The sequence below is a fragment of the Oxyura jamaicensis genome, chromosome 2 (genome assembly GCF_011077185.1).
Source record: "Oxyura jamaicensis isolate SHBP4307 breed ruddy duck chromosome 2, BPBGC_Ojam_1.0, whole genome shotgun sequence".
NCBI classification, from domain to species: Eukaryota; Metazoa; Chordata; class Aves; order Anseriformes; family Anatidae; genus Oxyura; species Oxyura jamaicensis.
This window is the reverse complement of record NC_048894.1, coordinates 114,743,901-114,767,818: the sequence shown is the minus strand read 5'-3', so window position 1 is coordinate 114,767,818 and position 23,918 is coordinate 114,743,901. Positions and strand designations below refer to the sequence as shown.

The window sequence follows — 23,918 nt, the reverse complement described above, 5'->3', positions numbered from 1 at the left end:
GAGTCACCATCCCTGGAAGTCTTCAAAAGACGTTTAGATGTAGAGCTTAGGGATATGGTTTAGTGGGGACTGTTAGTGTTAGGTTAGAGGTTGGACTCGATGATCTTGAGGTCTCTTCCAACCTAGAAATTCTGTGATTCTGTGATTCTGTGAAGAAACTGCCTGGGCTGCTGGAAAGCAGGGGTTGATCAGTGCTGTGCGTAAAGCGCTGGGAAAAGTGGTGGAAGCAGTTCTATTGTGCAGAGGTGGAGGAGAAAACATGGCAAAGCAAAGGCTGCTTGCTGCACCGCAGGGAAACTTTTTGCTTTCCTACAGAAACAAACTGCCCTTGAGCTTCATGGACTTATGAAACCAAAATAAGCCACAGACATGATGCTCCATAAAATACTTTTAAAAATCTTTTTAATGAAGAAATAATTCCATTCCAAAATATAGACACACAATTAAATAGTTTAATCACTTCAAAATATAACATGTCCCCAGTAGGTTCCAACACACACACACACAAAACAATACTTAACAGCAATACAAAAAACCCATACAATAGCAGTTCTGTTACAATACCAATGAATATTGTGACATCTTTAGTGTCTCTGTATCTGTCTCAAGTGGTGTCAAGTACAGTAGTTTTAAAAATGTCTTATAGTTAGTAGCCTCAAGATGTAACTCTTCATACATTTTTTTTTTTGGTTCAAAGGTAAAAATGCCCTTTGCCTTCAGGACACAGTGGAGTGCTCGTTGTTCACAGCTCCGTCTGCTGAATTGAACCAATGTGATTACAGCAACCTGAGGTTGCAATATTTACAAAGTCTATCTACAGTAATTGCCAAGAACCAATAAGGATGGGAGAAGATGACTGAAAGTAAAGGCAGACACACGTGATAACTTATGATGCAACAATTTGGCTCATGCATATAAGAAAATACATATTATATCACAACAAAGGCCACACACCTTTTATGCAGTTTAGTTAACAGTACTACTTACAGACAACCCATTCTCCACCTTTGCTTTGGACATTCGAGGACCATATACATCTTCACATCCCTGTCTCCTGAATCCAAACCACTGGTTTCCCTCCAGTGACAGTAAAACCACCCAGAGATTTGACTGCTGTGGTGGGCCATTGGTAGTTAAGAAAAGGCCCATGCCAAGGACCTCTTCTGTAACTCTGTTTGTTTTAATGACCGCAAACCACAATCAAAATAATATTCAACAAGCAGACAAAGACCAGCTGGGCGAAAATGTAGCCAGCTTGACAGTTGGAAAATGCTTAAAATAGATATTTGGAGAGCCGAATAAGACGTGCTTCATCTCAGAGCTCCAGGGCATGAGGGACCTAGAGCCCTGATGGGGACCATGTTGCTGAGAGAAAGATGCTTGATGCATCAACTTTCTTCATTACCCCTAGTCCCAAAGCCCTTGCAATGGATTTATTCTATTGCATCTATTTTAAGCATAGCGATAATGGTCACACAGACATGATGGTGATGGGAGGGAGCTATTACTCTGGGTACAGTTAAACATGACATGGGTTGAATTAGTCAGCCATTGCACATAGCTGCGTTTTAGCTTGTTTTATCACTATTCAGGAAATGCTTGACTGGAATCCTGAGCTGACAGCAACATCTACAGCTTCATTGGATTAGCTTTAAATGTGGAGTGCTAGGCACTAGTGGAGGCTCACCCATTCCTGAGAGGAGGTTGGAGGAGGGGGCATCAGAGGATATGGTGCCTGCCTTGCCAGGTCGGCACATATCCCAGGAGCAAAGACCAGTGACTGCAGAAATGAAAAGCTTACATGAAGTTATCCGGATGCCTTAGTATCCATTTGGATGTCTGAGACCAAGCCCAGATATGCAAGGAGATGTGGACAAGAGTTCTGCATAAGCAATAATACGATATGAAAGTGAAAAATGGCAGCAGCTCTTTCATACAGATACTCGTCCCCTAACACATAGTGCCCAGGGAAACAGCCACAAGCCTAGAGAGTGCATGCAAGCAACAAGTGAACTTACTGGGCTGAGCTACACAGCAATCTCACATAAATACGGCAGCACACATCCACGTAACCATGAAAGAGAGGACAGACAAACTGTATTTTAACCTGCTTCAGATCAATATCTGATCACTTGCTGTAGGCAAACTGTGCTGGTGTGAAATATCTGTATGAAACGTTACTGTTTTCAGGGCTGCGAGGCAATGTCACTTCAGGTCAGCCAGACACTGGAAGCAGCGATGTTGTATTAGTGCAGCAAAATGATGTTAGCACAGAGGCTGTCCCAAGCTAACACACTGAGCTTCTCTGCTGGGCTATGCAGCCAGCACTTGGCATTGCACTGATGTTCCTGCCCTGCTTCTGGTCTGGCTGGTCCTGGACTGGCTCCAAGTTCTCTGTGTGGGCTACAATTGGCTATGTATTAAGCCGTACAGGCATAATCTTTATTTCCAAGCAATACACGGCATGGGGGATATTCCAGCTATTTTGTGTCTGTCCCTGCTCAGAACTACCCATAGGTTTGTAGTAGCAGCTGAGCAAACACATCTTATCTAGCAGTCTCACTTCCTAATCCAAAATGGCCAGATAAGTCCCCTTTCTCCTGAAATGCCTTTATCCTTGAGAGCTATGAAAATGGACAAAACTCCAATCCTGTAATCGTATGCCTGTCCTTTCCAAAAAATCCACTGCTTTTCTTGTGCTTTTCACTGATAGCTAATTCTCCATCCAGCTCTGAAAGAGTCTCACTACACATTTCCAAGAGTGCATGCAGAACATCTGGTGGCTGGCTAAGGCAATACACATTCGGAAATAAAAAGAAAACAGTTGCAAGCGCACTTTAAGCCTGTACATTTAAAGCTGAAGGCCTCGAAAATAACGTTAATGGAGTGGGTGAGTTGGAGGGGCAGAGAAATGGAAAGAGACGGTTTGTTGAACACATGCTTACTAAAGCTAAAACATCAGTGAAACGATACCATGGAAGATTATACATAACATCAGTCAGTTCAGGGATCTTATGGCACCTGTGGTTTATAAACAGCTTTAGCAACGAGTATTTCAAAACATAGTTCACAGTTTTAAGAAGATCTGTGCTGATTTAAAAACTAGATTCTATATCATTTGAATGTCACCTTTTGTATATGATAGCTATTTGGAAAAAAAAATATTTACACTAACTTCTATGGCTGATTTGTTAGATTATTTTGAAAGAAACATTCCTAAGTTACACATTAGCCCTAGATTAGAGATTTTTTAGTTATTATTAATAATTATATTATTTTAGTACATTTTGTATAAGTCAATTTAAAGACTTGCAAACAAATTGCAAATATAGTCTGGTACTTCAATTTTCGGGCTACTAGTTATATACACTCAGGAGTATAATCATTCAGTGTTAAATGCATAATTGCAGCTTTTTATTTCTTCCGTGGAAAAAATGTACAGTGTATAGTAAACTGAGCTACTAAAATCTCAAAGTATTCAGAAATCAAATTTCTATCTATAAACAGTATTGTCATTGTAAACTGAACAGGTTCAATATCATGTGCAAAGGGTTTATGTGAGTTATTAACACTGCCATCCTTTGTAACAGCAGTACGTACTTCAGTCTGTATTCTTCACTGGTAATGAGCCATGTTACAGAAGATGTAGCTAATATAAGTTAGCTTTAAACAAAAGTCTTTTTGTCAAAACACACATCTACAAACTACAACTCTTAGAACAAAAGTACTGTGCTACAGTCCTCAGAACTTAGTTATGTGAATTTTTTGTCAAGAGACGCTGCACCTCTTGGTTCCACTCTTCTGTGAAGTTTGCAGCTAAGCTTTCCTCATCGTCTGTCCGAAAGCAGCTCTCCTCATCATCAGTTCTTACATAGCTCTCGTTGTCTGTCTGACTGCAGCTTGCCTGTTGAGAAATGTTTAGGGAAACTTTTATTTATAAAGTGCCAGTTTAAGATGCTGCATGTGTGTGCACATACCCCCACAGGCACACCCACGAGCATAGCAAAAGCATGCTGCTTTACAGAGAGAAAAAAGGAGGACCTGGCCAATTCCTTTGGCTATACCTGAAACAAATCCCCCCAGACGTGAAAAACCCATTCTACACAGATGAGCCACAGGTATCTGAGCTATAAACAAAAACTTACAGGGCACTTGGTAAGGAAAAAAACTCTTCTAACCATGGTGAGAAGACTGTTCTCTGCTCTCCATGTAGGACACTGGAATAGCTGGGTCTGCATTAACACAGATTTGCAGATTTTTCAATTTTCCCTTCAATTTTACCCTTACAGGTTGCTCTCTAAACAGATTATTGATAGCCAAACCATGGATTATTGCCCTTGTGCACAGGGTGTTCAGCCACCCCATTACCAGCCACTCGCCATCTCCTGTTGTGAGTTTCCCGTCACGTGAAAATGCCTTACCCTTCCTTTACAGGCTTGGATCTGTTTTGTTATGTCTATGAAGAAATGCAGTTACTTAAAAGGATGACTCAGGATGCCATAGCTCATAAACAGCCTCGTCTGCTGGTGCACTTTTTTTTTTGTGTGTGTGTGTGTGGCTTGAAGAATGAATAAATATCTTAATATTGGAGGCATCAAAGTTTTAGCTGGTAATGGAAAATGCTTAATAGATGACCGCTGCTCTCTCTCAGAACTACGTCAGGACCTGTGAACTTTGGGCGTATTTATCCTAAAGGCACTGTTTTCTCATCCTGTTTACACACTTTCAAAGATGAGGAGCCCATCCTTTTTCTTTTCAACTACCTCAGACAGAGATCTGATAGTAACAGCATAAAAGACCAAACCCTATCAACATGAATTCTTTCCCACTCATTTCATTTCTCATCTACAAGATGAGAGGAAATGCAAATGGCTTTAGCAAAAAAGAATTAAATGAAATCTGATGAATCAAGAAAGGTCAGGTAGATTATCTTGCTCCTTCTCCTTCCTGACACCATTTGATTGTATTAATTATTCAAGCACAAATGCTTCCATCTGATTCCTTAATACCTAAGCATGTCAAATGGTATGATGATCTTAATTTAGTATCTCCTTGTGTCAGGCAGTTACAAAAGACCTAACATTAAAATTTTGTTGATGTATGAAAAGGAAACCTGCATTACAAGTATAATGAGAGGTTTGCAAAAAAATCCTGAAGTGAATTTTAAGGAAGTATTTTTTAAAAAATCAGGCATGCATTTACACCACTTAAGTGTGCAAACTCATTTGGTAATCTTATAAGAGAACAATTTTCTCTTCACAGTTCAGCCAAAAAATGAAAATTAAAGGCACAGTAGAGGTCAGAGCTCAGCTGTGTGAGACTAATTTTTATTGAATCAGTTTTAGGGTAAATATAGGTACGTCTCATATTTCTTGGTGGCATCATTATAAACCACAAGAGCAAAGCCAGAGTGGCTTGTGAAATGTTGGATACATTAAGATGCATTGACAGTACTGATAAGTATTTGGTTTTGTTTCTAATTTTCTGGATAAATTACTTATCTTGGTTGAGTGGGAAGATGGCTATTCTAAATTCTCTCAAGGCTTCTCTCAATTTCACGTCCAGCATTGGGTTAGAGGTTTCCATACAAGAAATAAGAAGCACTAATGAACCTCGGGACTCTAAATTCATTGAGGCATTTTGGAAATGCCAGAATTAATTCCAAGTTAAGACTCACATGACTTGTCATATTATGAAACTGCTTCTCAGCCTTTGTTGTAACTTAATCCACAAATTCTTTTCTGTTACTTATCATTCAGTGATTTTCAAAAAGTACCCCTATCACTTGTGTGGTTTTAAAATTAAATTTAAAGAGACCTAAAGCTGCTTCTTCACAGTTAACCTGGTCACAGTTCTCTTACAGCTTTTTTAACACCTACGTGCTAAGAAGAGCAGGGCTTGAGGAGAAAAATAAAGAGGAAAAACAAAAAATAGCTTACAAAGTAGCACACATTTAAAAAAATTGCTGTGCTGCCAGCCTTCTGTTACATTCAATTGGAATGGTCCACATAATGCTGTTTTTTATGTTCAGAATGAAAAAAAAAATGAATTAGATGAGACCAACTAAAATGTTGCTGTGGCAGCACTAAGAAAGCATTGCTTTCGAAAATCCAGGGAATTGTAAGGCTTGTGGGAGCATGTCCACTGCTCAGGTTGACAACTGTTAATGGAAAGTGACAACTTCTTAACTGCTTTCAGAGGTGGAGGCTTTCCGTTTCCACTGGCCATCCTTGGCAAGAAATGCAGCTGCTATCAGGGGGATAAAGGCAAAATAATGTTGAAGTTGCGTGTTCACGTGTTCAGATATTTTTGAGATCTCCTGAAAACAACCTCAAATTCACTCTGCTACTTTATTAAGAATAAACCAAGTGGTATTAAAGTACATTTAACATATAAACTCAAAACATGATTAAATTATATTACATGTATTACCTGAACCACTTGATCTCTTGGGAACTTGTTATACCAGATGTTATTTCAAATCAATTCTAGAGAATTGAACATAGCACTTTTAAAAAAGCAAATGAAAATAGAATACAAAAAGCCTTAATCAAATGACGTCAACATTGGTTATCCATGATTGATAACTCTGTGGCTGGCCATCAGTACATATCACTCATATGAAGCTATAATAAACTGATATGATTCAAGAGCATCCAGGGGATGAGATAGTAACTCAGTATCAGATCTCTGCTAATTTGAGCCAGGATACATATTTTCAAGAAAGCATTATGTAGAACAGAAGTATGTATTTTCCTACATTTCTGTGTTAGTATTGCTTTTTCATAAAAACTGAAACCTTAAAAAAGATTTAAAGCCTGGGCTTTCAATGAATAGGATTTTCTTTATTTATTGTGTATTTGATTGTATTTTATTTTTTTTGCTTAATCCTGCAAATCATTTGCCTGAATATTCCTATCCTTTAAAGTCAGTTATTCCTAATTGCAACTAAAATCAGCTAGACATAGTAGTTCCCCTATATACACAGCCACATACATTATTGTTAAAAGATCTATTTTCCTTTTTGTGTGACCTGATCTGCAACTGTCAACTGCAACAAAATGAAGACGAAAATTTGCTTTTCTGGCTGTCTATGTTTAGGAAACTCTACATAGCTCATATTTTTAACAAGGCTACTGAGAAAATGACTGTAACCTGTGGGGCAACGTTAGGAGAATTTTTACGAGCAGTTATTTGGTGTTTATAGTACTCTGGGTATTGCTATTTGCTTTTCACATCCATTTATTCTTCTTTAGCAGACACTGAGACAGATGCTTCAGAAATACCTAAACAGATTTTAACACTCAAGACGGGCAGCTCCTTTCCCAAGGCCCACCCTTTAACATCCTAGTATCTTTAGAACTTGTAAAAATTTTGAATTAGGGTCAAATTTGGCTATCAAAACTGCCATATAAATAAGGAGGGTTTCAGCCTTTCCTGAAATGCTGGCACCCCTAGCATGAAGCACCGCATACAAAATCTAGCAACAGAAATCCCTGCTACAGTTGGCACAGCTTGGCTCGCTGGTTTTGCTTGTCTGAGTATGACCCTGCTCCTAGCTCTGAGAGTTCATTGATAGTGGGCCTTCAGTTGCCTTTAGTTCTGGCTTTGAGGAATAGACTCAGTTCGCAGACTGGAGTCAGACCCCTCCTTTGATTTCTTCCCCCTTTGTGGCCCTGTTAGCCCAGGGTTCAGGGTCACGGTAGGATGGATGGCATCCTCTCACTGCTGGCTCCACAGCAGGGCACCGCGCTCTCCTCAGTGGTCAGAAATACAAAGTCCGCAGCAAGAAGGAAGCCTTTGGTTTCCCATTCCCTGGGCAAATGTTTGGAATAACAGGCTACTTTGTAAAAATAGCTTTTGCCTGCATTTCTGAATAAAAATACAATTGTTGAACTTGGCATTAAACTCAGTGCTGCAACTGTGCGGTTGGCACATGTAAAGAACATGACCTGAATATGGATCAGCGGGGAATTTAGAGACTTTCTTGCTTTATCTCTGAATTGCTAGACCCTAGGTATTAAGTAGTTGGGTACCTTGCACTTTGGATCGGGACATTTTAAACTTCCACAACAAATTGGAGGATAGCTCCACAATTAGGCAGCTGGTGGATTGCTTTCTTTGAAGTTTTGGTCCTACCAGAACTGATTTATTTCAGTTATCCTAGGAAGACCCAACCATTGCATGGAACTGAACTCAGATCTCCTGAAGTACAATCTGATTTCTTATCTACTGAATTTACTTCCTCTGTACTGGCTAATATACTTGTCATCATCCCCAGGGACAAAGTCCCACATTCTCACCCTTACGGGTAACAAATGAAGATGAAAAGGGTGGTGGCTTAACAGGAATCCTCAGGGCCAGGACCACATTTCAAATGGATTATTAGCAATTATTTAGAGACATTCGTAGGCATACTAATACAAGTTAGGAGAAGAAAGAAACAGCATCATCACATACACTCAGGCAGTACCAAGTGAAATACACATTTTGAGGATTCACTCCAAATACTCTTCTAAATTATAGTGATACTTACTTGAGAGGAGAGAGAGAAGGATATTGCACTCAACTTTGCAAACTGACCTGTAGATAAACAGAGGACAGAAAACAAGAACATGACAAATTAAGCCAGTGAGCAGCCAGGCAGTGTATTACTCTGAAGAAAGCCATGCACAAGCCTAGAAATAAAGACAGCAATTAAAAAACCCAGAAAACAAACCCAATGAAAAGTGTCTTACACAACACATCCAGCAAAAGACTGTAACAAGAACACAACTGATAGCAGATGTGGGAGGATAAGCACTGTTAGCATTTACACTTGTGCACTAAATGTGGTTATTTATTTATTTATTTATTTATGGTACAAATACTTGTTATTTACAACATGCTTCAAAAAATGAGAGAGAAAGAAGTCTCCTTTGAGGTTTCCTGCCCCAGATTCCCTTGTGCATCCTGTGTGTTTTGCTCATACTTTACTAATTTAGAGTTTTGCTTGAAAGTCTTGGAGACAAGGTGACACGAAATAACAAGAGTGGGTTTTGACCAACCGTCTTCCATGCTACACTACGTCTACACATTTTTAAAAATGTGCTGCTTTTACACAAAGTGAGATATTAAATAACATAAAAATGGTTACCATATTGTTACTGAGGGTACCATTCTGTAACCCCAGTAGGAGTTCTTCCTCGCAGATTATTTCAGCTGACAATTGCATTATGACAGCTACAGCCACCAGTTTTTTTTTTTTTTTTGTTTTTTGTTTTTGCTATCCAGATGAATGCATTGTACATATGAGTACAAACAGAAAAGCAGCCTGTAATAAACTCCAATGGTTGGATGCAAAATGATAATATTTCACCTGGCTACTGTCCAATAGGATACCCTAAATAGTAATTTCCCAGTTTTCTACCGTTTTTTCAAGTGGAAAGCAAGTCATGGCTTTATCTTTAGAAACTATCAGTGACATTAGTGGAAAAAGGCATGGAATAACAAAAAACACAAAATAACCGCAAAGTGCAGAGAACAAGCCAAAGCTGAAGCATGTGTGTCTCAAGAGCAATATATGATACTATCCAATCAAATCCTAATCATCCTAGTGGTGCCTTCTAGCTTAGTACCTATTTTTGCTTGCTTTAAACTTGTTCCTTAATCAAAAGGGTATCAGCCATACTAGGAAGGACTTCTCATACATGTTGCATTCTTTGGGTCTGAGGTTATCAACAAAAAGTAGCTTCTACTTTTAGGTCACTGCTATCAAATTATTGCCTGACAGGAGCTGACAATCTGATGGACAGTGAAGTACATCATGAAATTTCTTCTGGAAAAATTCTACTAAATGGAAATTGTATAGAATGAGGACTTTTGACTGCTTCAGTGAACACATTTTTGTTCACCTGAGTGTAGTCTTGGCTGACCTAAATTTAACAGGAGTTTTATTCTGACACCAACAAGAGATATTTCCTCCCTGTCTTCTGTGAATGCTGTTGGAAGACAGTAGAAAAGCTCTATTTTTGACTGAAGCAGGAGTAACACCCAGTTCTGTTTAGCAACATTTGCAATTTTGACTACACAAGGAATACCCTTATTTTGCAGTGCACACGTGTACTCAGTTTTGTGCATGTACACAATCCTGTTGTGACTTGTGAAACTCATGTAACGCTGTTACGGTACATTGCGCTTCCATCCCGTAATCAAAGTACGATCAAATTGGTCTATCATTCCTTCCAGAAAAAATGAAATTTTTACCAGCAATAATAACATTTATTATTTGATGCACGATAGCTGTCACTGTTGAGGTACTCCTTCTCAGCAAATGACAGTTATTTTCTATTACATCAGCAGTGGCAGCTTATCTTATTCATAAGTTTAAAGGCTGTCATTTTTGTCATTTCCTAGCTTGGATTTAAAAAAAGTGACAAAAAAAAAAACATGTCACCCACTGTTGCCTTAGTATATATTACACAACAGTGCTGCTGCTGCTGTCATCATGTCCAGTTCATACAATGAAATGAGTTCTGGCAGGCTACCCATGAGCCTGTAGCAGACTTAGGTAAACAAAACCAAAGAACAGATTCTAATCAACCTCAAAAGTACCTGCAATTTTGATGAGTTTCAATTAACTCTTCCAAGACTAATTCATCCTAGCAGCTGTACAGAAGAGATAGTCACAAGAGCTGCCATTTTTGATTAGATCAAGCGCCTGTCAGTCCCAGAATCTTGTCTCCAAAGTGACCAGCAATGGACACTACAGGAAAACTACCATCAAAATTTCTGCTCAGAAGGTGCTTTCAATCTGATTTCTGTACACATGGTCTCTTAGTGTCTGCTAAATCCTTTTTAAAAACTCATTTACACTTTTGGTCTCTGTTACACTCTAGGTTGGTGAGATTCAAATTTTAATTGATCACCATGTGGGAAAATACTTATTTTTGCTTGCTTTAAGCCTGTTCCCTAGTAACTGAATTGGGTATGCCCTACTACTGACACTGCTACCAACATTATAAGATATGAATTTTATATTAGAATGTTCCCAGTCAGAATAACTTAAAAACTGGTGATAGTTCATTACACCAGGCAGAAGCAGAGACTGCTGCGCAGACAGGACAGGATATCTACAGAATTCCAGCCCCCTCTGGCAAATTAGCTTTTCTTGGACTCTCAAACAAATGCCCTTTGAAAACTTCCTCAGGGGGTGCTTAATGACAAATCCCCAGGCTCCACTATTCTAGATGCTTGTTGAATACTCGCTCCTCTAGGATATAATTCTTTCCAGACCCTCTCCTCCCCTTACAGATTCTGACAATGACGATGACAATGACACAGACTGTATCTGAGCTTCAGTTCACAGTGACGAACCATTATGAATGTTTTCCATTACTGGAAGAAAACAAAACCTAAATATAGCAAGAGCTCAGCTTAACATCATGAACCAGCCTATGTGGTACGGAGCACTAAGGTCTAAGTGACTTGGCGGGAACTGGCAGAGAACAAGCTCAGGGGCAATTCTGGCCCACCTGATGGCCCTGGTAATGTTAAGGACTACTGTCATGTTTCTCAGGTAGTGTGGTCTTCCTGGACATGCACAAAAGCCAGGTGCATGCATGGCTATGGAAGAGAACAGAAACAGGTTTTGGAATGTGTCTGCTTTAGTAACTGAGAAGAGATCACACCCCAGGGCCCAGGAGGGATAAGAAGGGCTCTGGGCAGCATTTGTTTCACATTTATGGATATGTATGGGCAGCTCCTTTTCCCACCTGGTATGCCTCATCCTGCAGCTTCTGCTTCAGGTACTCCTCCATCTTCAGTTCATTCTCCAGCTGGCGGACAGAATCATTCTCATAATTTTCATCATCTGCTCTGACAAAGGGGTCTCCATCTTCTGTAACCCTAAAGACAATTATTCATAAATAGCCTCCTGAAATGAATGACATTCAGAATGAATAAAACTTCCCTTTATTCCAAGGTCCAAGGAGAGCAAGATACTTCTACTCCAGCCACATGCACCACCAGTTAATAATTTCCTGGCAGTGGAAGACACTACTGCTATTTCTCCTCTCCAGTGGTCTAGTGCTGATGAAGTAGACCAAAGGGCATATCGTGCTGAAGGCATTGTTGGTGTACAACAGTATGGAAATGAGTAACAAAAGTCCTCAATAACTGCTTTGAGAGTAAACAAGGAGTAAGAGGTTGAACCGAAAATAACTGGAAAGATGTCTATTGTCTTTGACAAGTTTCAGATTCTAAAAATAAACTGGTTTGTTGGTCAGTTGAATTGGTCAACAAAAAGCATTCCGTCTTTTCCAAAAACAACTGCCCTTTTTTCAGAGTGCTCCAATAGGCCCCTCATTCTGGATAAGCAGGGATTGGGACTGCAGAATACATTAAGGAGCACAGCTGTCCCATGGTCTGCACACTGCCCGAGTGTCCCAGGTTGGATGTGAGACAGCTCGCTCCTCACGTTCATAAAGCTATCCCCACTTGAATTTACGCTTTTAGTTTGGTATTCAAATAGTAGAGAAGGAGAGAAATTGCCTTCAAAAGAAAAACGAGTGATACTACAAAGGCCAGCCGAGCAGTTACCCACATGTCACTGCGCATGGATCCCGTGGCAGCAGCGCTGTGGATGTAGCCTGGCTTCCGGGCATGGATCTGCGCGAGGAAAGCCTTCTCGGATGTTGGGGACGGAACGAGGTCATCAAAATGGGTCCGTCCAAATTCGGAATCCACGTTGCTTTCTGTCTCACTGCCCACCTCTGTGAAGCAAAAGGTGACAGGTGTTTTCATTTAACTTTCACAAGAATAACCATACCCGTCTATTTGTTTAAGCCTTTCTCTGTGTCTCCTGCTTACAACGACCACCTCCTCGTAGCAAATGCAGCGATATTTAGTTAAATTCCATTCTACATATATCTGCAGACCTAATGGTCTTCTTCTCAGGGTGGGACAGAATACTGAAGCTTTTGCTTATTTGGCTTATTAGGTAGGATATTTTTATGAGTATACTATACACAGCATTTTACAACAAATCCTGTACGTTCTATATTGAACATAATTTCTAAAGATGGAAATCCCTCCTCCATGCCATTTCAACCATCTTTCTAAATGGAAACTTCTTTTTATGGAACAGGAATGTGCCATGTGATTAGGTGCTTTGACAGCCACTGACCAAGTTCTCTCTCAGGTACTACAATTCCCTGAAAAGGACATTTCCATATAAAAACAGGAGCAAACTTCTCAAGGAGTTTCCATTGTATCCTACTGCACGTTTACATCCATCGCTTTCAAATCTCCTCTATTATGAAACCATTATTTGGGATTTTTTTTCTGTAAGTATAAAAAGCTTTGAAACTACATTACATTGCTTTCCTTGTTGGTCGATATACTCCTAACTCCCATTTTTCTAAACATCTGTGAAATGTCAATGTGTTGACCATCCACCCCCTTCAGCCTCACTCACCAGAATTTAGTTCTTTTACCAAAGAAGACATGGTGTTGGTGATTGAATCTGCTGCCACCAGCAAATCATTTCTCAAGTTCCGCCTTGCACCTGAAGCAAGAGACAGACAAAACAGTGTTAGTATTCTTCACAAGACGTATGTTTTCCTGTTCAAAGCAGTTTTAACCCTGCTGAAAGCTGCCATTGTGGTGATTCAGGGTATCAAAGTCCTTACAAGGGACACGTGCAGAAGAGTTCTCTGCAGAATGTCCTCATTTATTCATGCTCTATGCAAGAGCAGAAGCCTGCCCTCATGCTTCATTTAATCACAATGCCAGATATGTGCAGATTATTCATTGCCATCAAGCTTGCATTTGTGTAGTGACACCAGCAGACCAGGCCTGGAAGATTAAATCCAGCATGAACTCATTTAAAATGTCTGTGGGGGAGGAGGGAAGAAATGAAGTGTTTTCTCTAAATTCTCACTGTTCTGTTTAATGACACCATTATTGCTCCATATTTGCCAGCTAATTATGGCAGATGTTGAAGAAACATACTTGACCTCATCAAGACTGATAAGATTTTTCTTCTCTACTCCCTCTCAGCCTCTCCTATAGCTGAAGGATTTTCTTGTATATTCCATAATTTCATAATTTACCTTTTTTTTTTTTTTTTTTTTTTTTTTAATAAAGGAAGCACTATTGCCTTTCTTAACAGCCCCAGGCTGCTGTTAAATTCTTTCTAATAATGGATCTAGAAGTGCTTCCCTGCTGAACCTGGCAATATTCCCTTAACCATCAATCATGAAAGATTCTTGTGAACTGCATGAAATACTCCTTCCCTAGGAGGCTGTGGGTAATTCATGCTTCACTCCCTCAGATCCCAAACATAGCTCCTATTGTGGCTGAATAATCAATATATCCCACAGAATCTCTAATCTTCCAGACTGGATTATTCACAGGAACTGGCAGGATCCAAACGCTGTAGATTCTTTAAAACAGGCTGAATGTAAAACAACGCATTAAAAAAAATTCCTGAACACTACAGTGTGCTTTTTATTTTTTTAATATATCACTGTTAGCAAACGATTCCTGGAATGCAAATCGAAGTAGTTAATCTCTCTTTTACACACACAGCCACTCCCTCTATAAAGCTTTCTCAGATTTGTATCTCTAAACTATTGCAAACTCTATAAAAAAAGAAAAAAAAAAAAAAAGAGAAACACAAGAGAAACAGTGCTTTAACCAGGGCTTGTCTGCCTTATGTATACAGAGACAGGTCTCCGCTGGTGCAGTGCAGAACGGAGCATCATATGTCAAGATGTGACAGAATGGCTGGTTTCAAGTTCTTTAGTTCTGACCTCCCCATCTAGGGAATATGGTAAATAATGACATAAAGCTAGATATTCATCAAATGCTGCACTTCTGAAATGTGATCACTTACCTTTTTATATTGCTTTTTCTCTTGAACAAAACACATTGATATACTTTAAAAGCATTTGCCTGAGGCAGCCTTAGTATTATTTATGGAAATTTTATTGTAGCCACTATCTTATTTCTTTCAGTCGTAGCTCTGGAAGAAACTGTTCTACAATATCACAGAGGTTAGTGGTCCACATTTTTTGCCTCTCTCAATTTTTTCACAGCAGAAAGAAGAAAATTATGTCTCGACTGTTTCTTTTCTCACAGAAAATAAGGTATCCAGCAGCCTGGTATGTTGGGATTAGGAATTACACCCTAGTAAAACTTGTTCAATACATGAATCGACTAGCACTTTAGTAGAAAGTTCTTGATTGCATTATAGATTCGACCTTGTTGTAAGATGGAGACACACAGTGCCCAGGGAAGTCTAAAGGCAGGCTGCATGAGAGGCTGAACTGGGCTCTTAGGAACAAATACACATCCACTCTAGTAGGGGTACGTCAGAGCCCCACTTACATTTAATTTAGTACTAGTGAAGCAGGACAAAAAATATTCAAGTAAAAGATCTGCAGTGATGTATGTGTTTTAGAAGAAATCAGATTAGAAAAAGAAGGAATATTTCATTCGGGTCACATGAGCTATCTGCTTTCTTTAGCATTCAACATCATAATTTAACCTGTGGCCTTAGAAATTCAAAACTGTTCAAAATTTATTGCTGCTTGACAAGACAGTGGAAAGAGGAATAAGAAACCTTGTGCATTCTACATCAGTTTTCTAAAAAAGCGAAGGGCTCATTGATTCTTCCAGAACTCAATTCTTGCCTAGTCTAGCCAGACTGTTCTTAGAGCCCCAGAGCAAAACAACAAGGGACAACATCCACAAGTTGCATCAAGAGACACTCAGATTTAAGGACAAAAAAAATACGTAATGGCCATGGTCAAACACTGGAGCAGAGTCAGTAAAAGATGCACGCTGGGAGCCATCCACAACTCAACCGGCTGAAGTCCTGAACAATTGCATCTCACTCTGAAGGTGGCTTTCTTGGGGCAGAAGGACATGGTGGCTTACAGAGCTCTTCCTACCTAAACTAAGTCTATGGTTGTATTATCTAGTCTTTCGCAAAGTCTTCATTAAAAAACAAACGCACCGACAATGCTTTGCGGAGGTCAGTAACAACTCTTCTTATTCTGGTTAACAGGGTACCGATAATGAGCTGACCATCTTCATTAAAATTCCCTCTTACTGCAAAATCCATTAGCTGGCATCACTGTCCAGGTTGTGCTTACCTGCCTGCCCTGAGAGCAATGTCTGACAGCTGACAAAGTTGATGTTCCATAGTGAGACACAGCTGTTGTGGATATTTTTGTGTTGTTTCACTGCATGCAACTCAGAAACTCAAGTTCATTTAGTCACTAACCACGTGAAATAACAATTCTTAAAATAGTTTCCGAGTACCTCACACAAGCTAATAATGAGACTTACTTTGTGCAAAGGCTTCCTGCACATCTCCTCCCACCCCAGTCAGAGAGTCCTGAGGTGTGTGGGTTGGGGTGGAGCAGGCGGAGGCAGACCTGATGGGCATCGGGATCGGTCGACTGATGGTGTGGCTGGGTGAGGAACGAGGAGACCCTGCCCCTTGTGTCTACAAAACAATCAAACAGTTAAACAGTTAAACAGTGCAAGAGCCCTCACCCTCAGCTTAAAGGCATCATGCTGTTTGTAGATCAGTTGTGTAATGCTAATTTTGCTAAAAGAAATGTACTGAAGTCAGTTGTTTGTTAGCAGACAGCAATGCTCCAGGATAGAAAAATAGTAAGTAGGAAAACACAAGTCAAGAACTGACTTCCTTGAAGCATGGGAAAATGTCAGGCAGCTAAATTAGAAAAAAATAATCCAAGTTAATAAACACTGAAGTATAGGCTTGCTCTCTGCCCTCTTCCCTCTCTCACTCCCCCAGTTCGCGTGCATGTTTGGTAAAACATAACTCATTTGGACTGTGAGAAGGGGAAAGATGCTGGCACTGAAACATCTCCCAGGCTGGGCAAGGACCTGAAGCAGGGCTGTTACCAGAACGCTGCCATGCCAGTGGGTCACATCCATGCCCTCCGCCTCCTCGCAGGGGACATGCATGGCACATGCAACCTCGCGGTCACATCAAGGCTGACACACTCAATAAACAATATAGCTTCGTGCGTTTTATTAGGGTCTAGAGAACTGCTTTAAGCCACTACTAAATCATACGCTATTAAATTGTTTGCTCTACGGGATATACTCAGGCACTCCCAAACCACAGTGGGCACAGGGCAACTTTAAATCCTGTGATGGGTTCAGCTGCTGGAAACTAACGTATTTTAACACCAGTCATATAAAATGTCATGCTGTTAGCACCTCACGGTTAGTATCATTTAGCTGAAATCCAAGCAGACTTTACAAACCAATGATAAATTTACAAATGCAGCTGGGTGAGCGATACCAAGAGACACGGTGCACGTTTCCCTGACTGCTCCAAAGCCCCCGGGAATGCAGGTCCACGTAAGGAAAAACAAAAGCCCAAGCCCACGCCAAGCTACAGACAGCTTGTCATGACTGAAAACCTGTCCTCAGTGGATGGAGGTGGCTCGAGTGCTTTCAAACAGCAACTACAACACGTGCACCTGGTTGTTCACAGCGAAAAGTAACATAAGGGCTGTTTCCCTCAGCCCCTATCTATTCTGAGAATTTAGAAGTATTTCTTAACTCTTTGATGCCATTTCTTTTGACTCCTGCAGCGGCTGCCACTGCAGCCCAGATAAGGTTTGGCAAATGTATTCTAAAGAAGCCAACAGCAGCCCACAATGGAAGGAGCGCAGCACAGCCCTTGAGATTTTTATAAATTCCTGCCCCTAACCATAAATAATGTATCAGAATACTAAGCTATTTGTTCATTTCTATCACCCCTTTCTAAGAGACATTATCACCAGAGAGACATCAAGGGCAAATTAGTTTTATGAGGAATAAGCACATTACTGATGGGAGAATGGGGGGATTTAATACTTGAAATTCCTCTAATGACCAGCTTTAGAACATTTAAATGATGGATGAAAGGGAAGTTGAATATATAAGGGCCAGATGCTCCCCTGTTTCTGGAATCATCTGAACCCACAGCAGCAGAAATGCAGATCTCTGGTCCACCAGAGGCTGAGCACAAAGCAACCTCGAGGTGTTCCAAGGTCCTTAGAGGTCACACTCCCTGCACATCAGGCAGGGGAGCTGGGAGCTACAACTTCTTCCTTTCCTTTCATGCTTCAATGCCTCTATGAAACAGATATGTTAAAGAATTTCTTGTTCCCAGCTCCCTCCTTCACTTGCCCTTTTTCCTCAGCTCCCCTTTGCCTTTGATCACAGTTCTGGGGAACACCAACAACAGTGGGAACATTGAGAGAATATGAGAAAAAAGGGACAAAATTTGTTTCCTATAACCAAGTCACATTTAAGGAATGAACTTTATAATAGGCATTTTATTTACTAAAAATAACAGATGCTTGCCAGTACTTCTTCACTGGAATTTTCCCACAAGAGAAATGTGAAAGCTGCACACCAGTACTTGGTGTTGCATTTGCTTTACAGCTAGGGCTCAGATCTTATGTGTTTATGGTAAACACATAACCGAGTGTTTACGATAAACAGCACTCTCTTATCTGTAGCACTCGGTTTGTGAACAAGCTGTTTGGGAAGCACAGAGAAATGAAGCACTTTGATTCCCCTGTCCAGCTAAAAACTCCCATCTTTTTGTATTATTTGGGCAACGCTGGGCAGAACTGAGGAAGTTGAAATATGAGGATATTAGGGAATGCCTGATTTAAAATAAGTGAATGCTTTCCTTATATTTTGCTTAGTTCCAGCTCAGCCCAGGTTCGTGGGACAGGAGTGTTATTAGGATTGGATTTCTGCTTAGTGGCTACCAGGAGAAACGCGTTTTCCACTGGAGCTAACTGCCTGCAGCCCACAGACACCATCAGCGGTGACTTGGTTATCTCAGCAGAGAAATGGAGCACCAAACTGCACCCAAACGAGTCAGCCCCACCAGCTGGAGGGCTGGGGCTCGCTGAGAAAGAAGCTCAGGCAGCTAGCACCAAGATGTAGGTGACTTCAGGTTTTATGCTGCAATGAGTTGCAGCTGTCAGTGCTCTGGTGCCTTCTAGGAAAACCTGTATTTTAATTCGCCGTTCCTAGTTAACATGCTAGGGATTTTAAATTAACCCTTGCTAGGCAGGAGGTTTCCCATTATTAAGCCTCAAGCCTGCTCAGGGGAAAAGGCTTGGAGCGCAAACGGGAGCTTTAGCGCAGTGCTCCCTCTGCCGGGGCTGGGCAGGGATCACAGACCCTGAAGCCTGTCCCACAGCCTCATCGGATAGAGAGGAAGCTACGCAGACGCGAAGGACTCATTACCCTTTCTCAGGGAAGGGCAGTAGACAAATAGAAAGTTCGTAAGCATTAGATGATTTGCCAGATGGTTTATTCCAACTGAATTCCTCCAGAAACGAATTTAATCCTGTTTCTCTCAACAGATCACGAAATGGCAGAGTGTAATGGGGATCACTGCATGGAAACGGGTAATTCCAGGGCATCATCACCCGGTATTCAGCAAGGCTATCACTCTGTGAAGAAAAATTCCTATCTTGTAATAGCCTGAAAATGAGCTTTCCTTATACTGTCCAGTGAACATTTCATATGGTAGGGAAACTCTGCTCATGTTGGGCAGTTTTCTTTTCTGAATGGGAGATCACAGAACTTTCAATGCTGTTACACAGAATGAAAAAAAGATGGCTCTTACACAGAAATGCTATTTGGTCAGATTTTATTTTTTATTTTTGGTGCAACAGACTGATGCTCTACAAAAATTAGCCAAAATGCTAGCTTTATGAAGTTAAGCATTACCTACAAACACTGCATGTTCTTCCATAGACAGAATACTTCAGACTTCTAACAGTATTTCTGCTGATGAGACCAGGAAGAAATGTGTTTTGTTAAAATGCAACATTTTTTATTGGAATCATAAATCAGCCTACTGTCTGAAAAGGGCTTTATATATATATATATATTTTTTAGCCTAATATCTTTCCAAGACCCATTTCAGCAATAAAAAGCACCAAACCAACTAAATGTTTTAAAATTTAACATTAATAATACAAATACTCGCTCTTTTTAATTTAAGTTACAGGAGTCATTTAGGAACTACAATGCTGTCCTGAAAACTGACAGGACTGTTACTATCAGTGGTGGCCGTAAAAGATGTACACACAATGCCCCAACTTTTTTTGATAAAGCGGGATTTTAAAACTCAATGTCCTGTTCTAATTTAAAGTCAGTTACATTTTAATTAGAGATCCAAAATTTTCATTACATTTTTAAAATTTTAACTATAGTGGAAGCGTTCTTTAATTCACATTCTAGGTTGGTTTCACTACATATGTTTTGATTTTGTATCTTAGATGTCCGTATATAGAAGGGTGAGAAAAAGATCAAGACCCCTTGTAGCCATGGCTCCATTTCTAGGGGGATAAGATGGTTAATTATGAAAGTTACTTCAAGATACTTGAAAGTAATGTGTGAAAGAAGTGCGAGATATTAATTTTATTCAAAAGAATATGCACACATTTCAAGCAAAGGAAGTAAAATAAATCACAGGAACGTAACCATGTTTAGGAGTTAGTGAGGCCTCCAATAAGTAGGCAACTTATACCTGTTTCATTTCTTCTTCCTAAAGAAAAAGAGGATCAGCAAATTAGATTAGACAGGATGTAAGTGAATAATAGAAGAAGAAATCTGGAGTACAGGGTTAAAGCTGAAACTGAGACAGTTGAAAATATGTCCAGGTTATGGTCCTGTTTCTGATGACTTTGAAACACCAGAACAATGCAAAGTGTGCAGAACGCTACTATAACCTCCTGTCTTAAATTCTCTTTGCCCAGACCGTGCAATGACAGCAAGATGCCCAGACTGTTAGCTGTAGCTGTGCAGTATATGATGGATAGAGGGAAAAGCACCTTGTCTACTCCTAGCTCCTAGCAGAGATGGTTGGCTCTGCTGCTCAGGTGCCACCAGATCTTGCACTGTGGCTGCAGAAGACTGTCTGAGGAGATGCAAATGACTTAAGGGGTCCAAAATCACTTGATGCAAATACATGTTGCTTAATGATTTCCACTAAAGTCTCTCTTCTTTTGTCACAGTCATGTTTGAACCAATCCACTGAATTTCCATGCATTTATTTTATCTGGCCTGGCCGAAAAGAAAACAGGCTCTCATGCCGTTCAGAGTTCCTTCTTACAATGTGAATTTCTGGCATTGTCTGTCCTGAGGCACATCAGGTAAAATGGAGCTGGACTCAAATAAATAGACATTTTCCATATCGCCCTAGCCTCTCTTAAAAGTGCACATGTGTTTTGATATCTCAGTTTTTAAGTGAGATCCTTTCTTGAGGCATGTTTCATCTTTTTGACATGGGCTTGTTTTTGTGTTTATGAAAATGATCAAGTGTTTTTGGGGAAGCATCTTTAAAACCAAATGATTAAATGTAGTTGTCAAATGGTATGGCTGACTGAACTAGCCATGGAATGGGCAAATTAAAGAAACTTGTAAAAACAAATCCGTACAGGCAGTTGCAGTAAGTAGTAGTGTACAGTGCTGAGCTGTTTTTCTCATGGATATTAGTTATCCCATTTTATATGTCATTTTGTTTCTTTTCTGGTTCCTTTCTTTATGTATTTGATGTCCTCAACAGAAAAAATTGTGAAAACACCTGAAATTGGGCCAGAAAATATTTTGTTCAGACATTGTTGAATGGCCAATGCAGAAACTGATAGCCTAAAGTCCAGAGATGCTGTCAAATCCTTCTACAAATGAGCAAAATAGGACAGTATTGCATCATGCTGTAGTACTATTCAAAGGACTGTATTATTTGCTCCACAGTACGGAACTTGTCTCAACTGTTCCAAAAAAAAAAGAAAGGGAAGATCACAAAGCCAAGTTTTATGGGTGGAAATAGTCAAATTCTGCAGAATTTTCCACTCATCTCTCCTCCCTTTCCTCTCTTGCTTTGCTCTGCCCTTCCTCCTTGGTAGTACCAAGTGTAGTTCCTTACCTTTAGCAGTTTCATGAGGCCTTCTAACTGAGCCATAAGCTCCCTTCGGCTTTCCTGGAGAGCAGACATCCTCTGTTCCAGCTCGTCTTTCCGCTGTCTGAGAAACAAGCAGATACGATCAGAGCCTATCCCCCAGCCTCAGCAGCTTTTAACTGCCTCATTTCCCCAGCACGACCATGAGATGTAAGTCTGTCTATAGACTGTAGGAAAGCAAACACGCTGTAAGAGTTCAGTGCCTGGAAAGCAGGGCTATGTGGAAGCTATGGAGTTCCCTTACACTGGGCGTATTCATGGGACCGTGTACAGTGATTAGTAAAAAGACAGTCTGACACAGACCCTTCTCCAAAGAGCAAATGAGGTTCACATTTGTGTATATTTTCCCTTGTGGGAATGCCTGGCAGTGATTTCATCTTTTGTCCTTGAATCTCTCTAGTCAATAACCTCACTAACTGTCAGGAGAAATTAAAGCCATGCCCTGAAGGACAGGAAATCGCATCAGGGGCACTGCACAGGGCAAGATACAAGAGAATCTAAGAGAGTTCAGAAATTCAGCCAGAAAAATACAGTGAACTGTGTTTGTTTCTATTTTTTCACAAGGCAATCATAAAACTATCACATAATGGAGCTATAATTGCTTGAAAATAGCTCTGAAGTCTCTAAGCCCAGTGCTGGTACTATGACAGTGTAAAACACAGCCACTCCATGTGTGACAGCCAGTCTGTGTCCTCTTAACTGGCAACAGCTTTGATTCTGCACAGCTCCAGTGCACCAGAGGGATGTGCAGCACTTGCACATTTTCCAACATCTCTGCATTGTGTGAGAGGTCCCCAGATGAATACAGAATGGAATTGTTGCTTCTTGGAAACCATGATGTAATTAAAAATACTACTGTTGGAAAAATGTATATTGGGCGTGTTTTATGCCCTACCGTGTTGCAAATAAAATAAAAACACTATATAATTAACCTTGCACTACCTGTAAAACATGTTCTTTTTCTGAAAGGATTCACCTTGAATATTGTGTGCAGTTCTGCTCTCCACAATATAGAAAGGATGTTAGAGTCTTTGAAAGTGTCTGTAGGAGGGCAACAAAGCTGGTAAAAGGGCTGGAAGACATGTCCTGTGAGGATAGACTGAGGGTGCTTGGATTGACCAGTTTGGAGGAGGCTGAGAGGTGACCCCACTGCTCCCTGCAGCTCCCTGAGGAGGGGAAGCAGAGGGAGGTGCCGGCCTCAGCTCCCTGGGGACTGATGAGAGGATGCCTGGGAACGGCACAGAGCTGCGCCAGGGGAGGGTCAGGCTGGGCATTAGGGAAAATTACTTTACCGTGAGGGTGGTCAAACACTGCAACAGGCTTCCTAGTGAAGTGGTTGGTGCCCCATGCCTGTCAGTGTTCAAGAGGCATTTGCACAATGCCCTCATTAATATGTTTTAACCTTTGGTTAGCCCCAAAGTGGTCAGGCAGTGGACTAGATGATCTTTGAAGATCCCTTCCAATAGAAACAAACCTACTCTACTCTACTCTATTCTACGCTAGCCTACTCTACTCTACCCTACTCTACTCTACCCTACTCTACTCTATTTGAAGGAGGACCAGAATCAACAAAACTAAAAATGTATACTATATTTAAGGAAATATGAAACCCTGATTTTGAGCCTTATATGTACGTTGTGTGAGCAGTTGCTGACATAAACATCACAAATGTATACAGCTCATGTGTGCTATCGCTCACCTATATATTAGGATCAGATAGTAACACTGCTAGGTTGTATTACTCTTCTGGAGTAATTTTCTGCTACATTTTCTGCTACAAATTGTCTGTCTTGGACCTTCTTTTCCAAGTATATGATGCTTGGAAATGCTGTAAACTGTACAAAAGGAACCGAGTTTAGGAAATTGCTAATCAAAATACAGTATTGATGTAATTCAAGGTGATACAGCC

General features: G+C 40.4%; 1 protein-coding gene across 18 annotated transcripts in view; it reads right to left on the bottom strand.

The window, feature by feature from the left end:
• Positions 1-385: 385 nt before the first annotated feature.
• The window catches only part of DTNA (dystrobrevin alpha), a 221,709-nt gene continuing 198,176 nt past the window's right edge, over positions 386-23,918 (bottom strand). For 13 of the 18 annotated variants that reach the window (XM_035319608.1, XM_035319610.1, XM_035319612.1 and 10 more), the window contains 8 exons: positions 21,977-22,073; positions 20,579-20,596; positions 16,339-16,498; positions 13,457-13,546; positions 12,584-12,752; positions 11,754-11,886; positions 8,537-8,583; positions 386-3,904 (listed from right to left, as the gene is read on the bottom strand). In XM_035319608.1, the coding sequence (XP_035175499.1) occupies positions 8,566-8,583; positions 11,754-11,886; positions 12,584-12,752; positions 13,457-13,546; positions 16,339-16,498; positions 20,579-20,596; positions 21,977-22,073 (685 nt within the window). In that variant the 3' untranslated portion in view covers positions 386-3,904; positions 8,537-8,565. The remainder of the gene's footprint in view (positions 3,905-8,536; positions 8,584-11,753; positions 11,887-12,583; positions 12,753-13,456; positions 13,547-16,338; positions 16,499-20,578; positions 20,597-21,976; positions 22,074-23,918) is intronic. The other 5 variants (XM_035319621.1, XM_035319626.1, XM_035319623.1 and 2 more) reach the window with 1 other exon arrangement.